At 47.5% G+C, this 18,593-nt stretch overlaps 4 protein-coding genes across 4 annotated transcripts; 2 read left to right on the forward strand and 2 right to left on the reverse strand.

Moving 5' to 3' along the window:
* Nucleotides 1-8,090: 8,090 nt before the first annotated feature.
* Nucleotides 8,091-9,708, forward strand: B0H64DRAFT_433083 (uncharacterized protein; the record flags this gene model as incomplete). Its single annotated transcript, XM_062806032.1, has 2 exons — nucleotides 8,091-9,443; nucleotides 9,600-9,708. The coding sequence occupies exons 1-2, from the start codon at nucleotides 8,161-8,163 to the stop codon at nucleotides 9,706-9,708; spliced, it is 1,392 nt and encodes a 463-aa protein (XP_062660083.1). The 5' UTR covers nucleotides 8,091-8,160.
* B0H64DRAFT_342823 (Metallo-dependent phosphatase-like protein) lies at nucleotides 9,682-11,802 on the reverse strand. The gene is made up of 2 exons (XM_062801263.1): nucleotides 10,532-11,802; nucleotides 9,682-10,462 (listed from the first exon to the last, which is right to left on the reverse strand). The coding sequence occupies exons 1-2, from the start codon at nucleotides 11,632-11,634 to the stop codon at nucleotides 9,877-9,879; spliced, it is 1,689 nt and encodes a 562-aa protein (XP_062660084.1). The 5' UTR covers nucleotides 11,635-11,802; the 3' UTR covers nucleotides 9,682-9,876.
* Nucleotides 11,803-12,509: 707 nt separating this feature from the next.
* Nucleotides 12,510-13,874, reverse strand: B0H64DRAFT_374643 (uncharacterized protein; the record flags this gene model as incomplete). Its single annotated transcript, XM_062802354.1, has 5 exons — nucleotides 12,510-12,912; nucleotides 12,970-13,068; nucleotides 13,124-13,552; nucleotides 13,598-13,611; nucleotides 13,686-13,874. The coding sequence occupies 5 exons, from the start codon at nucleotides 13,872-13,874 to the stop codon at nucleotides 12,510-12,512; spliced, it is 1,134 nt and encodes a 377-aa protein (XP_062660085.1).
* A 2,759-nt stretch (nucleotides 13,875-16,633) lies between these two features.
* Nucleotides 16,634-18,242, forward strand: B0H64DRAFT_172654 (uncharacterized protein). The gene is made up of 2 exons (XM_062798788.1): nucleotides 16,634-17,573; nucleotides 17,626-18,242. Exons 1-2 carry the CDS (start codon nucleotides 16,912-16,914, stop codon nucleotides 18,083-18,085), a joined length of 1,122 nt encoding a protein of 373 aa, XP_062660086.1. The 5' UTR covers nucleotides 16,634-16,911; the 3' UTR covers nucleotides 18,086-18,242.
* Nucleotides 18,243-18,593: the final 351 nt, after the last annotated feature.

Raw genomic sequence — 18,593 nt, forward strand, 5'->3', positions numbered from 1 at the left:
CTGGAAGTGGTACCGACATTCGTGCGCGATGCACTGGAACCAGGGCAGGTAGATGTGACTTTCTTTTCGTGGGTTCACCCGCTCGTGGTCTTCTGGCAACAACTGGAATCCCTCCGTGTTGTTCTCGCCCCGGAAACCCCACCATTCAAGGTCGGAGGTTTGTCGCCCGGTGCGCACGATGTGCTGATGTCGAGCCCAGTATTCTTCCCAGTTCTGTTGTTTCCTTCCTTTCGCCGCATTCTGCTCCTGTGCGTAGTCAAAAAGTTGCTCGGGATATCGCACTCCGTTTTCGTATTCCTCCGCCTCTTCGGTGGGTCCATCCCACGGTGTGTGATGCGGAAGTGCCTGGCGGATGTCGTCCTGCAAGGCCTGTGCCTCTCTTAATGTCTTTTCGACGTGATCCCCGGCCCTGTTGTTGGCCTCGGTGATCTCTTGGACTCGTTCTCTGGCGAAATCGAGTTCCGCGCAAAGTTGTCCATACTGGTCGTTCCTTGCTTGGAGAAGCTGCTCGAGTTCTTCTTTCTCTCTCGACAACTCCTCGATCCTTTGCCGTTGGCTTAGGACCCTCTGCTGTAGGAAGGTGAGGTTCGGGCTGACTCCTCCTTCACCCTCGTGGGTTCGCCATTGCCCGTCCTCTTGCTGAACCAGGGTGATGCCCCAGTCCTCAGCGACTTGTCGGATGTACCGCGGGGGAGCCAGTTCTCCCCCGTCATCCGTTTCGATGAAAGCATGGTGGGCGGTGTCGTTTCCCTCCTGGTGGTTGCTGCTCATCAAGTCTCCTTGATCCGAGTCGGTAAGTTCATCGTCCTGCTCGATGACTCGGTCAATGTCGATTTCGAGGTCGTCCTGCGTGTAGCTGGCGGCTGCGACCTCCAAAAATCGGGTTCTTCTTCCGACCGTGTCTTGGTCGATGGTGGCGGCTTCCTTCCCTGGAACCGGTCTCCACTCTTTCTTGCTGCGGCAGTCACGTTTGAAGTGACCCTTCTTGCCGCAATTGTAGCAAGTGATGCCTGATTTGTCCTTGGCACCATCTCTCTTTCCTGCCCATTGTGCTTGGGCAGCGCTGACGTCCATGGGTCCCGAGTGAGTGCCGTATGACGTGCTCTGGTGCTGGCGTTTCTTTTTGTCGTTGGGCTTGTGGTAGCCTGCGGATCGCTGAATCTCGCTGCCCTTCTTTTGTTGTTTGCGGGCGAACTGTCGGTCGTCAATCTTGACAGCCATGGCGATGTACTCGTCGAGTGTGTCGGGTCGGCTCTCCTTGTAGAGCTCGTCCTTGACCTCCTCCTTCAGCCCTCCGTAGAACAGGTGCATCAGCCCCTCGTCGTCTATCTCTGCCTTCATGGAGTCTTGTCGGAAAATCGTGGCGTAGGCGGTGGCTGACCTAGTCTGCTTCAGCCGCCCTAGCCGTTCCTGGGCGTGCAACTTCTCGTCCTTGTCGCCGAACACCTTCTGAATCTCATTCTCGAACTCGGAGTAGTTCTCGAAGACCTTTTTGGTGAAGGGTTTGTGGACTGCTCCGCCGAGGAAATCACTCAGTGTTCCCGTGAACCACTTGAGGGCCTTGTCCTTGAGTCGGGTGGCGGCGTATCTGGTCTTGGATTCCTCAGTGGCGAACTGGTGCGAGTTGTGGTCGAGATAGTTCCGCATCTCCGTGATCCAACCTGGCAAGGCTTCCTGGTCGCCCCCGTACTTCTCGGGTTGCTCCAATTTGACCTTCGTCTTGGCCGGGTCCTTGGTGTGGACCTCGGTCGCCGCAAGTCGGGCTGCCAATGCCGCGTTGCTGGCCTTGGTCTTCGCAAGCTCTTCTTCAGTTTCATCGAGTCGTTCGGTGACTCTCTGAAGCGCGGCCGTGATCTGGCCCGGCGTCGGTTGAGTTGCCATGTCGTTTTACCTTCGAGCCTGAACTGTAACAGATCAAAGGGAGTTAGCAACGTGTGACGAACCTGTCTCTGGACCCGTCCTGTTAGGGTTCAGTATCGGTCGAAGGTATTCTCTCAAGGGTGCGTAGGTTCGGTGCAGCCAAAGGGTGCACAACAAAGACTTGTCTCAACAGTAGGCTCTCGAGCTTGTAGCGAACTGTAGTTGTGATTGCTAACTGGAGAACTCCCAGAGCTCTCCAGAACGAGTGACTATATACTATCTAAGTCCCAGGTATCTCTGTACCTGTCCTGTGTGTGGTAGCTCATGGTCGCCCGTCTACCCAAGTCTACCCGTGGTAGCTCGTGGTAGACTGCGATCCAAGGCTACCGCCTGTCCCGGGTAGCCAGCGTCCCTGGGCTACCCAACGGGCCCCCGCGTCTTGGCTTCCCAGCCGATTGGGTGAGGGCAGTCCTGCTGCGCCCCACGCGGTCCCGTTATATGGTTGGTTCGTGACAAATAGGCCGATTAGAGTCTAGAAGGTTATAAGATCTCGGCTCTTCTTATCGAGGGTAACTTAATTATATCCTAAGAAAAGATCTAAGAGGGAGATAACTTAGTAACCTCTAAAGTCCTTACTAAATTCCTTAGCAGCTGGTAGTATAAAGGTATCCTATATTATAACTATATTTACCTTCTATATATTGTTAATTAAGTAAAGTCCTCTATCTTTCTTAAATACTAGGAACTAGTTATTATAGTAGCTCCTATAACCTTCTTTTATAATACTATACTGGATTCTTTACTATAGTAGGTTAACTACTTTTGTCACGACCACTGAGCTGGAAGCACAGGAGTGGGGCGCGGGGCGCCCCGGACCAATCATTAACATAACCAATGAGCAGTGTGCTCAGTGCGCTCAGCGACTGAGCAGGGTGAGCAGTGTGCTCAGTGTGCTCAGCAACTGAGCAGGGTGAGCAGTGTGCTCAGTGTGCTCAGCAACTGAGCAGACTAAGCACCCAGAAATTAGACAGTATATAGTCACTCGTTCTGGAGAGCTCTGGGAGTTCTCCAGTTAGCAATCACAACTACAGTTCGCTACAAGCTCGAGAGCCTACTGTTGAGACAAGTCTTTGTTGTGCACCCTTTGGCTGCACCGAACCTAAGCACCCTTGAGAGAATACCTTCGACCGATACTGAACCCTAACAGGACGGGTCCAGAGACAGGTTCGTCACAACTTTCTATATTAAAGGCTTTAGGATTAGGATACTATAAGTCTGCTAGATACTATAGAGAATAGTTTTAATAACTTAGGGTGGAACTATATTATAGAAAATATAGCTATATTCGCTAAAGTTCTAGGCTAGTATAGCCTCTCGGTTCTTTAAGATTTAAGTAAATATTTAGGTCTCCTAGTTAGTAAGACTATTTTCTACTTTAGCTATTATATCTATTAGTCTCGATAAGGTAAACCTTATCCCTAGTTTAAGGTTTAAAAACTATAGTATAATTAGATTATCCTACTTTAATCTAAACTATATCTTTTTCTATACCGCTACTAAACGTTTTTCCCTCTAGTTCAGATTACTATTAGGTATTAATCTATCTAAAATTATATAGTTTACTAGTTTAACTTTTATAGCTACTATCTTATATATAGTAAATGTCTAGAGGCTAGTAGATCCTTTCTAAATTACCTTAGTAAGTATATAGTATCTAGTATAGTTAAGAAAAGTCTTAACCTTCTAAACTATCTCTAATAGTATTAGGTTCTTTAGAACCTCCTATCTAGAAGGGGAATATAAGGAAGAAGAAATATATATTAGTATATAAAGAAGGGGTAAACAATAATTCTTTAAGACTAGATCGAAAACTACCTTACCTTCTATATCTCCTATAAAGCCTAAGAGTTCCTTACCCTCTTAAAGCTCTACTTAATTAGAGGTTCTTTCAGTAGTTTAAACTAATCTCTAAAAAAGTTTATTTAGGAGTTACTTTAAGCAGTATAGGTCCGAGATCTTATCCGAAACTATATAAGCTTTAATAAGTTTATTCCTAATAATATAGTTTATAGTAACTAGATAGCTATTACTATAGTTAAAGGTTAGAGATATATTATAAAGGAATAGCATCCCTAGTAGGATATTATAGCCCCCTATATTACTATCTAATATAAAGAAGTATTCTATAATAGTGTTTCTAGCTAGGATAATTTTTATAAAGGCCTCTTCTATAAACAGTTTAGACTAGTATAATCCTTTTAAAATAATTTCTATAGTCTAGATAGGAAGGCTATACTTCTTTATAAGGTCTAGAGTAATTATATTATATTCTAACTCTAAATCGAGAAGTATAAGCTCCTTATCGCTGTAGATATCCTTAAACTAATAGTAGAGGTTCAGTAAAGTATATATCCGGGTAATTACTCTAAGCTCTATCTTTTAACTAAATGTAAGCTAACTATAGAGTATCTTTAACAATTCCTCTACTTATATAGTTAAAAGCTTATCTTAGCCCCTTTAAAGGAGTTTTTCCTAGAACCCTCCCTAAACTACCGACTATAGGCTATCGGTTATAATACTAAAGATTACTAGAATAGTTTCCCCCTTCTAGTTAATACCCCGATAGTTTCCTAAATTATTAATATTTATCCTTACAGACTATAGGAGTCCCTTACTTTCCTTAGATACTATATAGACTATATCTTACCCTAGAATATTAGAACCTTTATAGTTAATAACCTTATAGGATGAGCCGGCTATATAAATATAAGCTAGTAAAGCTTTATAGTATACTAGAGAGATCTTTAGGAGGTTATCTATAGTTAATAAGGATTTAATTTATAAAGATTTATAGACCAGCTCCTTAAGATACCCTACTATATCTAGCTCTTAAACTTCATCGGATATTACTTCCTTCTTAACCGGCTTCTTTCCTATAGCCGAAGATAGTTACACCCTCTAGTTAGCTGAAGAAGGCCCGAACAGATATTTGAGAATTGTCTTCCGGGCTTCTCGGACCTTATCGCTATCTTAGATACCGTAAAGGGGTCCCTCACTCTTAACTTCTTAAAAAAGACATTTCGGTAGGGGTATTCCTTATACTATTATAATTACTTCTTCTACTTCTACTTCTTCTACTACTCTAGCTTCTTCTATCTAGACTTACTATTAGGTATCGTTATATAGCTCTTCTAGGTTATTCTAGATATATTGCTATACTATAGTATAGCCTTTTTATTTTCGGTCTATAAAGAAGTTTAATAATCTAGCTATAGTATAGGTAAAAAGAGATCCGGCTATAGGGTTACTACTTTCAGTAATATAGTTAACGAAAGTATAGATAGATTCTTATAGTTAAGCTACTTTATTAGCTTCTTAGATAAATTTAGTATTGGTAATTAGACTGATATTAGGTTTATACTCCTACCCCTACTTCGATCTATAGGCTATATACTAGTCTTAGTATAGTCCCTAGCTAGTTAGATTAGAGTATTTAGAAGTATAAGCTTAAATAATATATATTTAATCTCTATAGTTAGCTGCTTTTTCTATATTATTTTAATCTACTTCTACCTGATATTATTATATATTAGTATAACCACCGCTCCTAAGAAACTAATTAAAACCCTCTTTTTCTACTAATCCTTTATAGATATCTTTAAAAAGAGTTAGATATTTAATAATAAAGTAGGTAGTAAGGCCGTAATAGTAATAGCCTAAAGGGTTCTAAGATCTGGAGTTAGGTTTAAATCTCCCTTTGTTTCTCCCTAAACCTCTAGAATAGCTATTATTATAGCCGCCTTAACCTCTATAGATACCTTATATATAGGTTTTAAACTCTTTTACTTTAATATCGGAGATCCTAGTTCTAATAGTTCTAAGCTTCTCGATTACTTTAATATAACCTTTCTCGAAGTAGGATTTATTAATCCTTAATTCCTCTAAACCAGCTATTAAATCGTTAATATCCTATTTAGAGTCTGAGCCTATCTAGATATTAGGAGTAGGTATAAATATTATACTAGGTAAACTTTTTATAACTATAGTAAACTAGTTAATAATACTACCTTACTTTACTTTAGCTAACTTAGGCTTAAGTTTATAGAATATAATATCTATATTTATATCGTTATATAGGTATTTCTAAAGGAAGTTATAGAACTCGGACCATTTAAAGGAGTTAACATTATCCTTAAAGTTCTAATATAGTCTATACCTAGCCTAGAATATATCCGGCAGTTTATCCTAGATCTTATTAATAATATTAATCTTTATATAAGCCTTCTTCCTCTTTAATACTCTAGTTAGAAGGACCTCAATCTTTTCTAAATAGTTATAGATACTCTAAATATCTAAGCTATAGATACCTTTAATAGCTCGGTTAAACTCCTTAATCGAATCATTCTTATAGGAGTTATTCTACTATTATCTTTCTTTAACTATTACCTCGAAATAAACCTAGATATCTTTCTTATCTTTATCCTAATCGTTAATAATCTCTTAGAGGTTATTATTATACTATTATAGGAAGTATAGGATCTTATTATATTCTTCTACCCTACTATACTTATAGAAAGCTTTTCTAAATTATTTTAAATAGAGTATAGGGTTATACCCCTTAAAAGGTCCAGATAGACTATTATCTAACTAGCTAGAGAATAGGTTCTAGAGTATCTTAGTAAGTTAGTCTACTATCTTATCAATTAAATAGGCTTAAGGAGTATTAGTTACTAAAAGCTTAGAGGCTAGAGTATCTAGATTAACTAATATAGTAGTTTATATAAAGACCGGTATTAAAATTAGAGTACTATCTATTGAGATTACTACCTATCTAGAGGGAGAACTAGTTAATAGAGGTATTTATATTATATAGAGGTAGTAAATATCTATTTATCCAATTTCGATCGAGATATATACTATTAAATTCCAATAAGGATTTTAATTCCTTTCTATATACTAAGCTTACAACCCTCTATTCTTTTTAAATCTTTACTCTCTAACTATATTACTCTAATAATTATCTATTTTCTTAAACTAATAATATCCTTTCTAATATATATTCCAAAAAAGGTTATAAATACCCTAGTAAGTTTACTTAGCTAAACTAAATAATATAATTATTATTATTACTAATCCATTTAAAATAAACTATATTAAATAAAGAAAAGTTAGCTAAACTAAGGTTAAACCTACTTTAAAGAGGTAAACAAAAAGTTAAATATTATATCAATTATCTAAAGATTATTATTCTGGATCCTATTATCTTACTTCTCTATAACAGGCTAATCGCTTTTTATATATTAATTACCTACTGGTTAGAAGAGTCTCTGAGAGATCCGATTATTGTTTTTATTAATAAGTTGGCGGAGCCTTTCTCCTTCGAGCTTAGTTCAGCCAGATTAATAACCCTTAATCCTTTGTTAGGGGTTTCGTTATTATTTTTCAAGTCTTATAGCCTCTACCCTATAAATTCTCTTATAACTAAATCTATCCTTTTAATAAATTATCCTTCTAGTTAGAAGGTTCTATAGCCTAGTTTAGACCTAGAGTAAAGCTCCTCCCTAATTAAGCCTCTATTTAAAGTAGCGATATACCTTAAAACTATATATACTACTAAACACTTATAATAGGTTATATACTATATATATATATTATAATATTAATGTTATATAAGGAAGGAATTAGCTTAGAGAATAGTCTTTAATATTATAAATCCTATAACTATAGAATTAATATACCTATATAGTATAGCCTTCTGGTTAGAAGGCCGCGGTTATAACTACTGTAAAAAGAAGTTACTTTAATAAGTACGGAAAAAGAAATAGAATTGTATACCCTGTAAACTCTGAGAGGGCTTGAGCCTCTGACTAAATACAAGGATGCCCCAGGCAGACGAATGCAACGAAGAAACGGAAAAACGAAATTCCAGACCCTATGTCCCTCTGGTCAGAGGGAGCTCGTTGCCCTAGTTTACTACAAATCCGGCAGTTCCGGTTGGATAAATGTTCCAGGTGCTGACTACGGGCAGCCATCACGACAGGTGTCGTTCGTATCGCGTATCATCCGACATCAGCATATTCCCCCACCGGTATATGTAGATGCCCCGGGGTGAGGGAGGACCTAGCAGGGATGCTGCCAACCCATGCCGGACAACTCAGGGGGCAAAGAAGGCATTCCGGATAATATTTTGCATGGATAGTCAAAGGCTGGCTCTTGAGCATAAAAGCCGAGGGTTCGTCATGACACTTATTGGAACAGCCGGAGATCAGTCCCTGCCAACCCTTTTTGACTGCAACCGCAATGATACGTACGCCTCTCCTTTTAACACTAGTTTCCGGAGCATACATCGGCGGCCTCGTCCTAGCCGCTGATGTGTCGACCCTCTCCTCTTCTTTGAAGGTCATCTCGGCAAATGTCTTCCCTGGTCTCAGGGACATTGCAGCGGACGTCTGGAGAAACCCTGAGATTGGGCTCGATGAGAACCATGCCCACGACCTCGTTGTCGACTACTTCACCAAGATGCGGTCGGGCGAATGGGAGGTAACACCTCACGCTTTTGGCATGTCGACAGCTTGGAAGCTCGAGTTCGAGTTCCGAACACCTGCCATCCCGCCTAGCGAGAAGTTGCCCGCCATCGGCTTCATGGCCGAGTACGACGCACTCGTTGGTATCGGCCACGCATGCGGACATAACCAAATCCTGCTCAATGCATTGGCAGCCGCGAGCATGGCTCGGGAGGCACTTATTAAACTTGAGATCCCCGCGCGTGTTGTGGTCATCGGGACCCCAGACGAGGAGAACGGGGCGGGCAAATGTCAACTGCAGAAAGCGAGCGCGTTTGAGGATGCGGATATCTGGTTCATGGCACATCCGACGAATGCCAACGCGGTGCAGCCTATGAACTCTCGCATCAACGCGTTTTCCGACTTCAGAGCCACAACCCATCGTGGGGCGGTCCGGAAGGCGTATGAGGCGCTTGTTGCGGTGCGCGACCTAGCCGCCGGAGGGTTGCCGGGAACATCATCATCCGTTGTTCCGGTCGAGGAGGTCGGCATGTTTGAGTGCAACGTCGTGCAAGGCGAGATATCGCTAGGAATCAACGGTTCATCGGTTGAGGCGGTTCGGCAAACGGTGTCCTCCATTCTCGACAGCACATACCCTGAAGTCTCCTTCACGGCGGAATACGATACCGACGGTGGCGTCAACTTGACGGCCATCGGCCCCGGAGGCCACGCGTCGGAGAGCACCAAAGGGCCACTTGTATTGACCATTGAAACCTTCCGCGCACTTTCTAGCGAGGATGGTATCTCGTTTTACCTGCCCGGGAACACGACTCTAGGAGCGCTTGGCATTATCTTTGACATCCGCTCACGATACACACACGATATCACCTCCGTTCTTGATGCCGTCCAAGCGGCCATAGGAGACAAGGCAGAAGCCATCGACACCGACACTGTCTACCCTGCCCTCGAGGTGACGCCCTTCATCCCCGCCATCTTCACCGACCTGATGACGTCGCCTGATTTCGGCTCGCAGACGGATTGGCCCATATTGACCTTTGCGCCCGCGTCTAGCGATGCCGGGTGTGTTCAAAACGCCGTCGTTGACCGGACCACGCATGCGCTCCTCGGCGTAGATAAGGTTGTTTTCCATCCAAACTTTGGTATCTGCGCGCCGGATGGCGAGTGCGCATTCAATCATGAACCAGATTTTCATAACGTTGCTGGGACTGAGTATAGCTATACCCGGACGGAGGTTGTTGCACGCGGGTTGGCGCACCTTGCCGTGCAGTTGCTCAATGATCCAGTTATGATGGCCAACGCGACGGCTATTATTCTTGCAAAGTGAAGCGAGTGGGTAATTATGGGAGGTTCAGTGTGGTGGATATAGATGGGGAAGAAATGGGGGTTGAGGTCCGGGGAAGGAAAGGTTTATGGCACTAGTACAGGTGAATTATATACATATAACATTGCGATCGTGCTCTCGGGGAAGTTGCAGAGCGAAATGAAACTGCCCCTAATCCCTCTTCGCCCTCCGTGCCTTCATCCTCGCCGCTTTCGCCGCCTTGCACCGGCTCACTGCCGTCAACCGCCCATCCAACGCGATGTCGACGGGGGACGTGGCCTCGATATGCCTCACCAGGACGTCGGCCATCGTGTCCAGAATCACGAGGTTCTCAAACGGGGTGCTGAACATGTTATCTCCGCCGCCAGCGATAAAGTCAACGGTGACGATCTTGTACTCGACCGTCTTGTCGAGGGGCTTGTCCCCAATGGTCACTGAGACAAGCACGTTGCTAGTGCTGTTTTTCGAAACCGGGGCATATTCGATGCGAATGCCGCGAGAGACTTGGAGAAATGACGTGACCGCCTTGCCGTTATCCACGTTGACGCGGGAGATGATGCCCTCCAAGACAGTCCATAGCTTTTCTCCCGAGAGCGTTACTTCTACCACGGCATTGCTGAAGGGGAAGGCCGTGAGGACTTCACCACGGGTGATGGGACCCTCGTCGATAGTGGCCCTGATACCGCCCGCGTTGATCAGAGCGAAGGCGGGTGCCGTTTCCGGGGTAGTGGCATTGATTCGGTAGGTGAGCAAGGCGCTGCGGCTTTTAGCATCCGTTCGTTTCTCCCAATGGCTTTTTAGCCCTTGTTTCGGGGATGGTACTCACTCCGCGACAAAGTCACCCAGCAAACACTCCTTTTGCTGGCACGTTGACTGGTCGAGGACCACGTTCGTAACACCGACCTCCTCCTTTGCATACTCCTCGAACGGGCCCCGCCACTCGTCGATCTGCTCTTGGAGCTCCTCATCCTGCGCTGTCGTGTTGGTGATATGAATGGGGGCGCCGTTGTACGCCAGAACCTTGCCCTCGGCGTCGTAAGTCACGTCAATGTAGCCCAGGTACTCGCCCCAACGATAGGCGGTCACGATAAACACCTCGTCGCCGTCCTTGTTCTCCACGATGGTCGGGTACGGTCCGACGGCACCGTCGAAGTCTCCCAGGGGGGTGTGGCTGTGTCCGCCCATTATGAAGTGTAGGCCCGTAGTCTCCTGCGCTAGGCGTTGGTCCTCATCGTAGCCAATGTGGGTAATGGCGGCGAGGCGGGTGATGTTGGTGGTTGAGCGGATCAGGTCGATGGTGTTTTGTACCGCCGCGACTGGGTCACTAAACTTGGTACCCTTGCCAGGCGAGGAAATGCCTGGCGTCGTCTCGGTCGTGACGCCAATGACGGCCAAGTCGTACTGCGGGAAGATGTGGAAAGGCTTGATGGTGCGGTTGAGGACCGCATGGTCCGAGACGATGTTGGCGCTCACGATGGGGAAAGTCAGGTTCTCGAGGAACTCGCCCAGGTGGTCGTCGCCCCGGTCAAACTCGTGGTTGCCAAGTGTCATGGCGTCGAAGCCAATCTGATTAAGAGTCTCGGCGATCTTCTCCCCGCCGTAAAAGGAGAAAAACATGGTACCTTGGAACTCGTCGCCGACGTTGAGCAGGAGAGAATCCGGATGTGATGGCCGCGTCTCCTTGAGCACCGTCTTGACGCGCGCATAGCCGCCGAAGCAGCCACGCGCCGGGTTTGTGCAATCGGTGCCGGACGACGAAAATTCGTCGAGGTGCGCGTGCACATCGTTAATGTGATAGAATGAGATGTTGTAGTTGCCGGCGTCGTCGATGAACCGCTTGCTCAGCCTTTGACTCACAAGACGATCTTCCTGGGCTGCGAAGGCCGTGCCGAGAAGGCAGGCAGCCGTAACGACGAACCTCATGGCCATGATAGAAGGCCGGTTTCGCTGTGAAAATGCCAGTTCTCGGATGGAACTCTTGGGATGTCGTGGGCAGATCAGCGGGTCTTGACGTGGCACTGTCAGCGGTTCCAGACACCTTGAGAAGTGTTTTCGTCTGCGGTGTAACCACAAAGGCGGTCCCGTTGATATACCTATCGACGTTGTCTCGGATCTCGCGAGTGGATTTGCCGCTTACTGTCGTCTTGCAGGAGCGGGTCCCGACAGCACCCCCCTTGTTCGCTCTCCATAAGCGTCCTTGGCGAGAGGAGAGCCAGAAACGAGCAAAAGACACGGAAAACAAGGGCGACTACGAATACCGAGTTATTAACCATTCCAAACTTCGGTATATGGGGCGTTATATCTGACTCCCTTGTTCCTGACGTTCTCTTCTTCTCCCTCTCCATTTCTTCCACTTTTCTCTCCTTTCTCCGTGAACCAGATCCCGGCCTGCCTAAACAAACACTGGGTCTCTCAACGCGCTCGACGCGGCTTGGACGTTTCTTGGCTCTGGGATTCACATGCCCTGTTTACCTTCCGCTTTCGGGACCGGTTCCCTCGTTGGTCACCCAGTCTCGTGGGGCAAATTGCAACCTGCCAATCTCCGCCGACAGTCAATGATCGACTGAGGATCGACACGTGGGAGGGCAAAAAGCCCACGTGCAATGGCCGAACCCCTGGATTTGACGATGGCATGATCACAGGCAACGCGTATTTAGTTCACTGAGTTCCCTCCAAATGGTGTATGAGGGCTTGCGCAAGGTCGTCAAGTCGCAGGCTACTTCGTAGGATGCGGAGGAATGCTATCCCCCGGCCATTCGAGCCGAACGGGTGAATATCATCGCTTTGGATTTCGTCTTCAGCCCCTACGGTCTATGTATCCTCACTTCCTGCCATCGCTGGCGGAATGGTCTTTGCGCTTGGAGTTGGGATCCCTCTCGCTCCTGCTGTCCCTCCTGAGAAACCGTCTGGGTCGTCTCATCTATCCGGAGCTCCGTAGTGCTAGTATGGAGTGCGCGCTCCTCCAAAACAATGTCCTTGTTCCCGTCGCTCAGAGTATCGAGCTGTGAGAAGCCCCAAGTTCTCACGGGGCGTCTCTGTTTTTTGGGAGACGATCCAATGGTAATAATGGTGCCGTTTGGGTCCCATTGCTTTTGGTTTCCGTACATCGGCGTTCCACCACTGAGTGCCGACGCACCGAAAACCTTCTTGACGAGCGGAAAGAGGCAGGGTATGCAGGCCCCAATGAGGACGCAGTCGGCCTCGATACTGGGGAAATGGGCGGGTTAGGACGGCTAGTGTATTTAGGATTCGAGAGATACTCACTTTGTCCAGAGGACGAGGTCGTCGGCAGTCCACGTATAATCCTCTCGGGCGGGAAAGATAGCTAAAGTGTAACACTTGTAGGATGCAATAGCTCCGGCGCTATCCACTCGATTAGCAAACTAGCAACAGCCCGACCTCCCCGGAACCCGCTTACCAGTAACCGAAACCCAGCGAGGACGATAAGGCCAGCTTCTTCTTCCAGTTGGTCTGTAGCCGGAACAGCACAATGGTTGGGTAAGCAGCGAGGTAGAAGTCCACGAGGACGGAGGAGATACCCAAACTGAGGGCATATGAGAGGATGACGTGCCAGTTCCAGCATGTACCCTCTACAGCGCCCCACTGCGCTTGGACTGGCTGGCATTGAGCAATGTTGATAACGAGCATGCCGATTGTCAGCAAAAGGTAGAGAATCGAGATGATCCACATGATCACTCTATGCGTTCGACCGGGGTCGAGGACTTTTGCAAGCAGAATCACCACCGCGAACTTTGGTAGCGCGAAGGATGCTATCCCGGGCATGAAGGAGATGGCGGTATAGTAAACGATGCGTCGGGTGTCCTCGGGCGCTAGTGTATCCGTATGCCTACCCAATCCATATGATACGGCGACTGCGGTGAGGGCGACGTACAAAAGACTTAATAGCTAGGAAAAAGGCCGGGTCAGCGCCAACTTGCGGACCGTGAACCGGAACCAGGCTCCGGGAGGTTAGAACTCACGACAGAGATGATGAGAATGTAGTCGTCAAACCCAAGCCTGCCTAATGATATCATGCGGCTGTATATTCTTCCGACCACAAACACAATGGTCAGGCCAGTCATGGCCCCCATGACGCCCAGCAGTAACGGTCCATTATTCTCTTGAGCCCAGCCCGGGTAGGGCTCTTCGATGTCGAGGGGTTTTGACATTCTCGGGTAACGGCGTGTTGCGTGGGTACATCCTTCGTTGCTCGATCGTGTCTGGCCTCCAGGGGCGCTCAGGCTACTCTCGGGGAAGGGTTGGTTAGGTAGGTTATAAACCGGGGCCGTGACATGCAACGGGCAATGTGTCCGCCACAAAAGGTCTCAGCCAAGGCTGCCTAAGTTGTGAAAGTGATGGGATCCAACGGCATACAGGCAAAATGTTATCTCCTTCGAACCTGAGGGGGTGGCGAGGCTCCGTCTCGCACTGTTCACCCGAGTAGGGGTCTAGAGGTAGGCATGACGACAATACTGGAGCCACTCGCGCGCACCGCTGCTTCACCTTCCGATTCCGCGACCTGCCCGTTTGTCCTCCAGAGCACACCTGCTATCTCTTTCCATGGAAACCACAAGGGTTGCCTTGTGGGTCTGACTTGGCAAGCAAGTCTAGGCCGATGGTGTGGGACCAGACGCCTTCTAGACCGGGCAGCCCAGAAGTGGGCATGACTCTCCGAGTCACGTCAACCCTGCTTTGCCTTTAGTGTGGTTCAACGGGAATAATGCGAGACCGTTTCAGAACATTCGATGTACCTAGATGTTGGGGGTTCTTGTTCGCCCTTTCAGGGATTAGCACGCGGGCCATTCATTAATGCCACTAAACAGAAGATTAGGGTACCTAGTCAATAGAGAAAGCGGCCCGGCTTCCCCGCAATGAGCTCTTACCGTATCGCCACGACGCTCAAGTACACCAGCATCTCTACGTCGTCGTGCTCGATGGCGGCTGTCTTGAGGCGCCGACCCCTTCCACGTCACCTCCACGGGGTGTCGGAGCTCTTTGGTAACGCCCGCTAGGTATAGACCGGTTCATTAATGAAGGACCCCTGGGAATTACACAAGCCGGTGCGTAGGTGCGTGTTATGGCGGTGGTGGAGATTCTACTAGTATCAAAACGTCGTAAACACCTCTACAACATACCAGAATATCAGAAATAGGACGATGGACTTGAAGATAGGCTTATTGCAGACATTGGTAGTGCTATCTAGACCTTCAAAGAGGCACCATTCCGTCTTCCCTTTAGAGGATGTGCATCTGAACCGACGTCTAGTTTCCGCTTTTGCGCTAAGCGGCGGTTATCATGTCTCTCGCCGCAACATTCGTGCTTCAGACACCGGACGAGCCGCTGCGGGAGAGTATCAAAAGGCTCGGGAGAGATGCACCAATGGTAACTATCGAGCTCGGAGCTGATCAACGCTGCTTGTGCTAGAAAATCCAATCAAGGAAGGTGGCCGGTACGTGAGCTACGAAGAAGGTGAGAGACATCGGCAGCTCTTTGCCGGGGAAAAGGACGCGGACCTGCCAGATGGTCGTTGTCCTGATGAAGATCTGAGACACCCATCACTAAGTTTGTGTTGTGGGTGGATGAGTAGGACGGATAAGAGGTTGAGTGTTGGGTCGCTAAGTCAATAGAGTTGTTGAGGATGAGGTCGAGCATGAGAGTTGGAGAGTGTGAGTGAATTGCTATTGTACAAGTGATTGTAACCAAAAAACCACGGATATAAGATAGAAGTAACACAATTATTGTTCGACATCCTTATAAACGTAAGATATTGGTAGCGCCAAACACTACAACGATTACAGAGTTCTAGAAGTACATGTTATACTTAACCTAGACTAAGGAATGTATAGGACCATGTTATATAGATTGGGATTTGCATTCGGGTTGGTGACAACTTGGAAAGCTAGAGATCTCGAGTGGTCAACAGTGAGGTGTTTGGACCTTGTTATTCTATCGCCTTGCTGTGTCTTAGCTGCCACCCCTACCTCAGACCAAGATGACAGGAAGCTTTGTTTCCCCATTTATATGTTCTTGTAGTCTTTTCCGCTTGTCCTTGCTTCCCCAGCACACTCTGGCCAAAAAAAGACGAACTGGAAAGAAAGGAAAGCTAGAAATCAAGCAAAAAGAACAAAACAGAGAAAGAAATCGAGAAAAATAAATCAAATAAAAGATGGGGCCAAAATAAAAGTAAATGGAGTAAATACTGTCTCTTTGGGTTTCAGGATAGCTTTGTTCTGTTCCTACAGTCGAGGACTCCAAGTTTCCATTGTCGACATTTTGCGCTTGGAGTTCGGCTTTTTTTGTCCAGGAGGTGCCCAGACATCCGTGGTCTTGCTTCGAGTAGCCTTGCTACTGGGGTCTCTTAACAATAGCGGTATTCTTGCGTGTGTCTTGGACAGGCTCAAAACCCGCGCTTGTTTATCGTCGCGAAGTTCCCCCCCAACGCAAATTACCCTTCGTCATGGCCATTTTCAAGTCTCATTTTAGGTTGTCCCATCTCTCTTTGCCAAGGGGTGTTTGGTCTTTGGACCGGGGCCCCTTGTCCTTGCGTGGAGATGTGTGGTTGCTAAAATGAGGTAGGGATAACTATTCTGGGCCGAGTTGTCGTTGTTCAATCCACATATAGATACACCACAGAACAACAAAGAAATCGTTCTCGGCATTGCTGGTTGGTCGGAGATTATCACATCTAGGAAAGGGACCTCAACTCGAATATTCTGTTGATTTAGTTGGCTAAGTTCTGGCCTGCGACCTTCTGAACTACTAAGTCTGGGACGAGCACACGTCTCCTTCGCCGAGACTAGCGTCCCGTTGATCGGGTCAGCTTTGCCCCGTTGCGGTCGAAAGGCTCGCCAACAATGCCGAGGTTACCGGCTTTGCGACTAGCTCTGACACGCCTTACCCTGCAACGAGCTGCCTCTTTTGGCAACAAACTGAACGAGCTCCCACGGCAAGATCCTCAGTGGAGCAGCCCTTCGCATTTATGGTTTGTCTCTGTCACATCCTCAAATCTTATTGAGGTGAACCTCGTCGCTTCAACTATCCGGTCTTACCATAGACCCATGAGTTGACCGAGAACGAAAAGGGTCAGGACCCAAAGTCCAGGTATTTGAAGATGGCAAACCTGCCCTTGTTTCTTGCGTCAAGCTATTAACGCTCCAGAACCACTCGGCATTTCATCAAATTTCGTGCCGCAACCCATTCCACGAAATGAAACTTCCCTCCATTATCTTTGCCGCGGCCGCGGCGCTCTTAGTACCGAGCTCTTTAGCTCTGAGCCCCACCAACTGCAACACCGCGGACAAGTCGCGCACCGGCTCCGACTTTGTCCTCGTTGAGCAGCCGGATAACCCGAACGTGGCATCGCTGTCCAAGAAGCTGAAGAAGGTTTCCGTTGCCGACGTCTTCAAGGATGGCAACCACAAGATGACGACCGACAGCGCAGGCCGCAAGCTCTGGGAGAAAAGGACGGGCTTCAACGACATGGACACGGAAAAGTGGGTGCCGCAGGGTATCTCTTCCACCGCTGATGCCAACGAGGGTGGTACTGTCGGTGGGAAGGATGGCTGGATCGTCAGCTGGCATCGCAAGGACGACAAGAGCGTGCGGGTGACTTTTGTTGACCGAGCCAACGACAAGTACCGCCACGCCCTTCTTGTCTATCCTCACGCAGCCGATAACTTCCGCGAGGTCCCTATTCACGCGGGTGGCATCATGTGGTATGGTGACAAGTTGTGGGTGGTAGATACCAGGAACGGCATTCGTGTTTTCGATATGGCGAACATCTGGGAGGTCGGGTCTGGTGACGCCGTGGGCAAGACTGGAAGCAAGTACTCGGCGGCGGGATACAAATATGTTATTCCCCAAATCAGGTCAGGGATCCCCTATCCGTTCTTACCGAATACTGCTGACGAATGTGGTTAGATGGTACAAATGGTCCTCGTCCTTCCCCTTCCGCTTTTCCTACATGGCATTGGACCGCACTCAAGAGCAGCACACGATTCTTGTGGGCGAGTACCAGCCCAACACAACGGTGCCAGTGCGCATGACCAAGTACGCCCTCGACGAATCGACCGGTCGCCTCAAGATGAGCGGCAAGACGGCCAAGGCAACATGGGCCTACTGCGTTGGTATCGAGCGTATGCAGGGCGCCGTGTCGGCGAATGGAAAGGTATACATCTCACGGAGCAACGGCAAGAGTAAGGGCGACATGTGGGGTTGGGTACCGGGCAAGGCTGCCCATAAGAATGCCGGCTTCTTCCCGCAGAGCCCGGAGGATCTGAGCTACGATAAGCGGAGGAATGGCCGGGTTTACGGTTTGACTGAAGCCAAGGGAAAGAGGTATATCATCGACTCTGCGGCCAAGAAGGTCAAGTTCTCTTGACGTGGCCTAGTTACAGAGTTGCCATAGTTCCATTCCTGTATGCAATTCTTCGTTCGGTCATTTATAAATGTAGAGTCAGCGGGCTGTAATAACGCCAGCATGTGTATAGGAGCGCAGGCTATGCCGTTAACAGACCCCCAAAACATTAGCATTGCGGGTAGCCTTTTCTATCGTCCTTTATACCTCAAAGCTTCTGTCAGGGTGACACTTCCGGCTGGGTCCCAACTTTATTTACGACTCAACGAGGACATCTTCTCTGACACTGACAGCTGGCTCGGCCTGTCCATCTGTTCCCAGGGCTACCATTACGTAGCGACGGTTTTACAAGCCCTGTCTTCTATACATGAATATACCTATCCGCCCTAGCCTTTCATCTAGTCCTTTATATTGAGCTTTCCATGTCCCATTGAGACACAAGACCCCTCACCCACACAAACTTAGGGCACTCTCTAACAGGTCCTCGGCGATCCAAGCGGCCGGCCCGAGTTCGTTGCAAGGGGGTTATGGT

Source organism: Chaetomium fimeti (assembly GCF_033439085.1).
Source record: "Chaetomium fimeti strain CBS 168.71 chromosome Unknown B0H64scaffold_4, whole genome shotgun sequence".
Classification (NCBI taxonomy): domain Eukaryota; kingdom Fungi; phylum Ascomycota; class Sordariomycetes; order Sordariales; family Chaetomiaceae; genus Chaetomium; species Chaetomium fimeti.

What these genes read in the sequence shown, in the direction of transcription:
- B0H64DRAFT_172654 (XM_062798788.1), top strand. Translation starts at nt 16,912, where the DNA reads ATGAAACTTCCCTCCATTATCTTTGCCGCGGCCGCGGCGCTCTTAGTA. An exon ending in TATGTTATTCCCCAAATCAG is followed by an intron (nt 17,574 to 17,625) that starts GTCAGGGATCCC and finishes GAATGTGGTTAG; the next exon opens with ATGGTACAAATGGTCCTCGT.
- B0H64DRAFT_342823 (XM_062801263.1), bottom strand. Translation starts at nt 11,634, where the DNA reads ATGGCCATGAGGTTCGTCGTTACGGCTGCCTGCCTTCTCGGCACGGCC. An exon ending in CTGGGTGACTTTGTCGCGGA is followed by an intron (nt 10,463 to 10,531) that starts GTGAGTACCATC and finishes TAAAAGCCGCAG; the next exon opens with CGCCTTGCTCACCTACCGAA.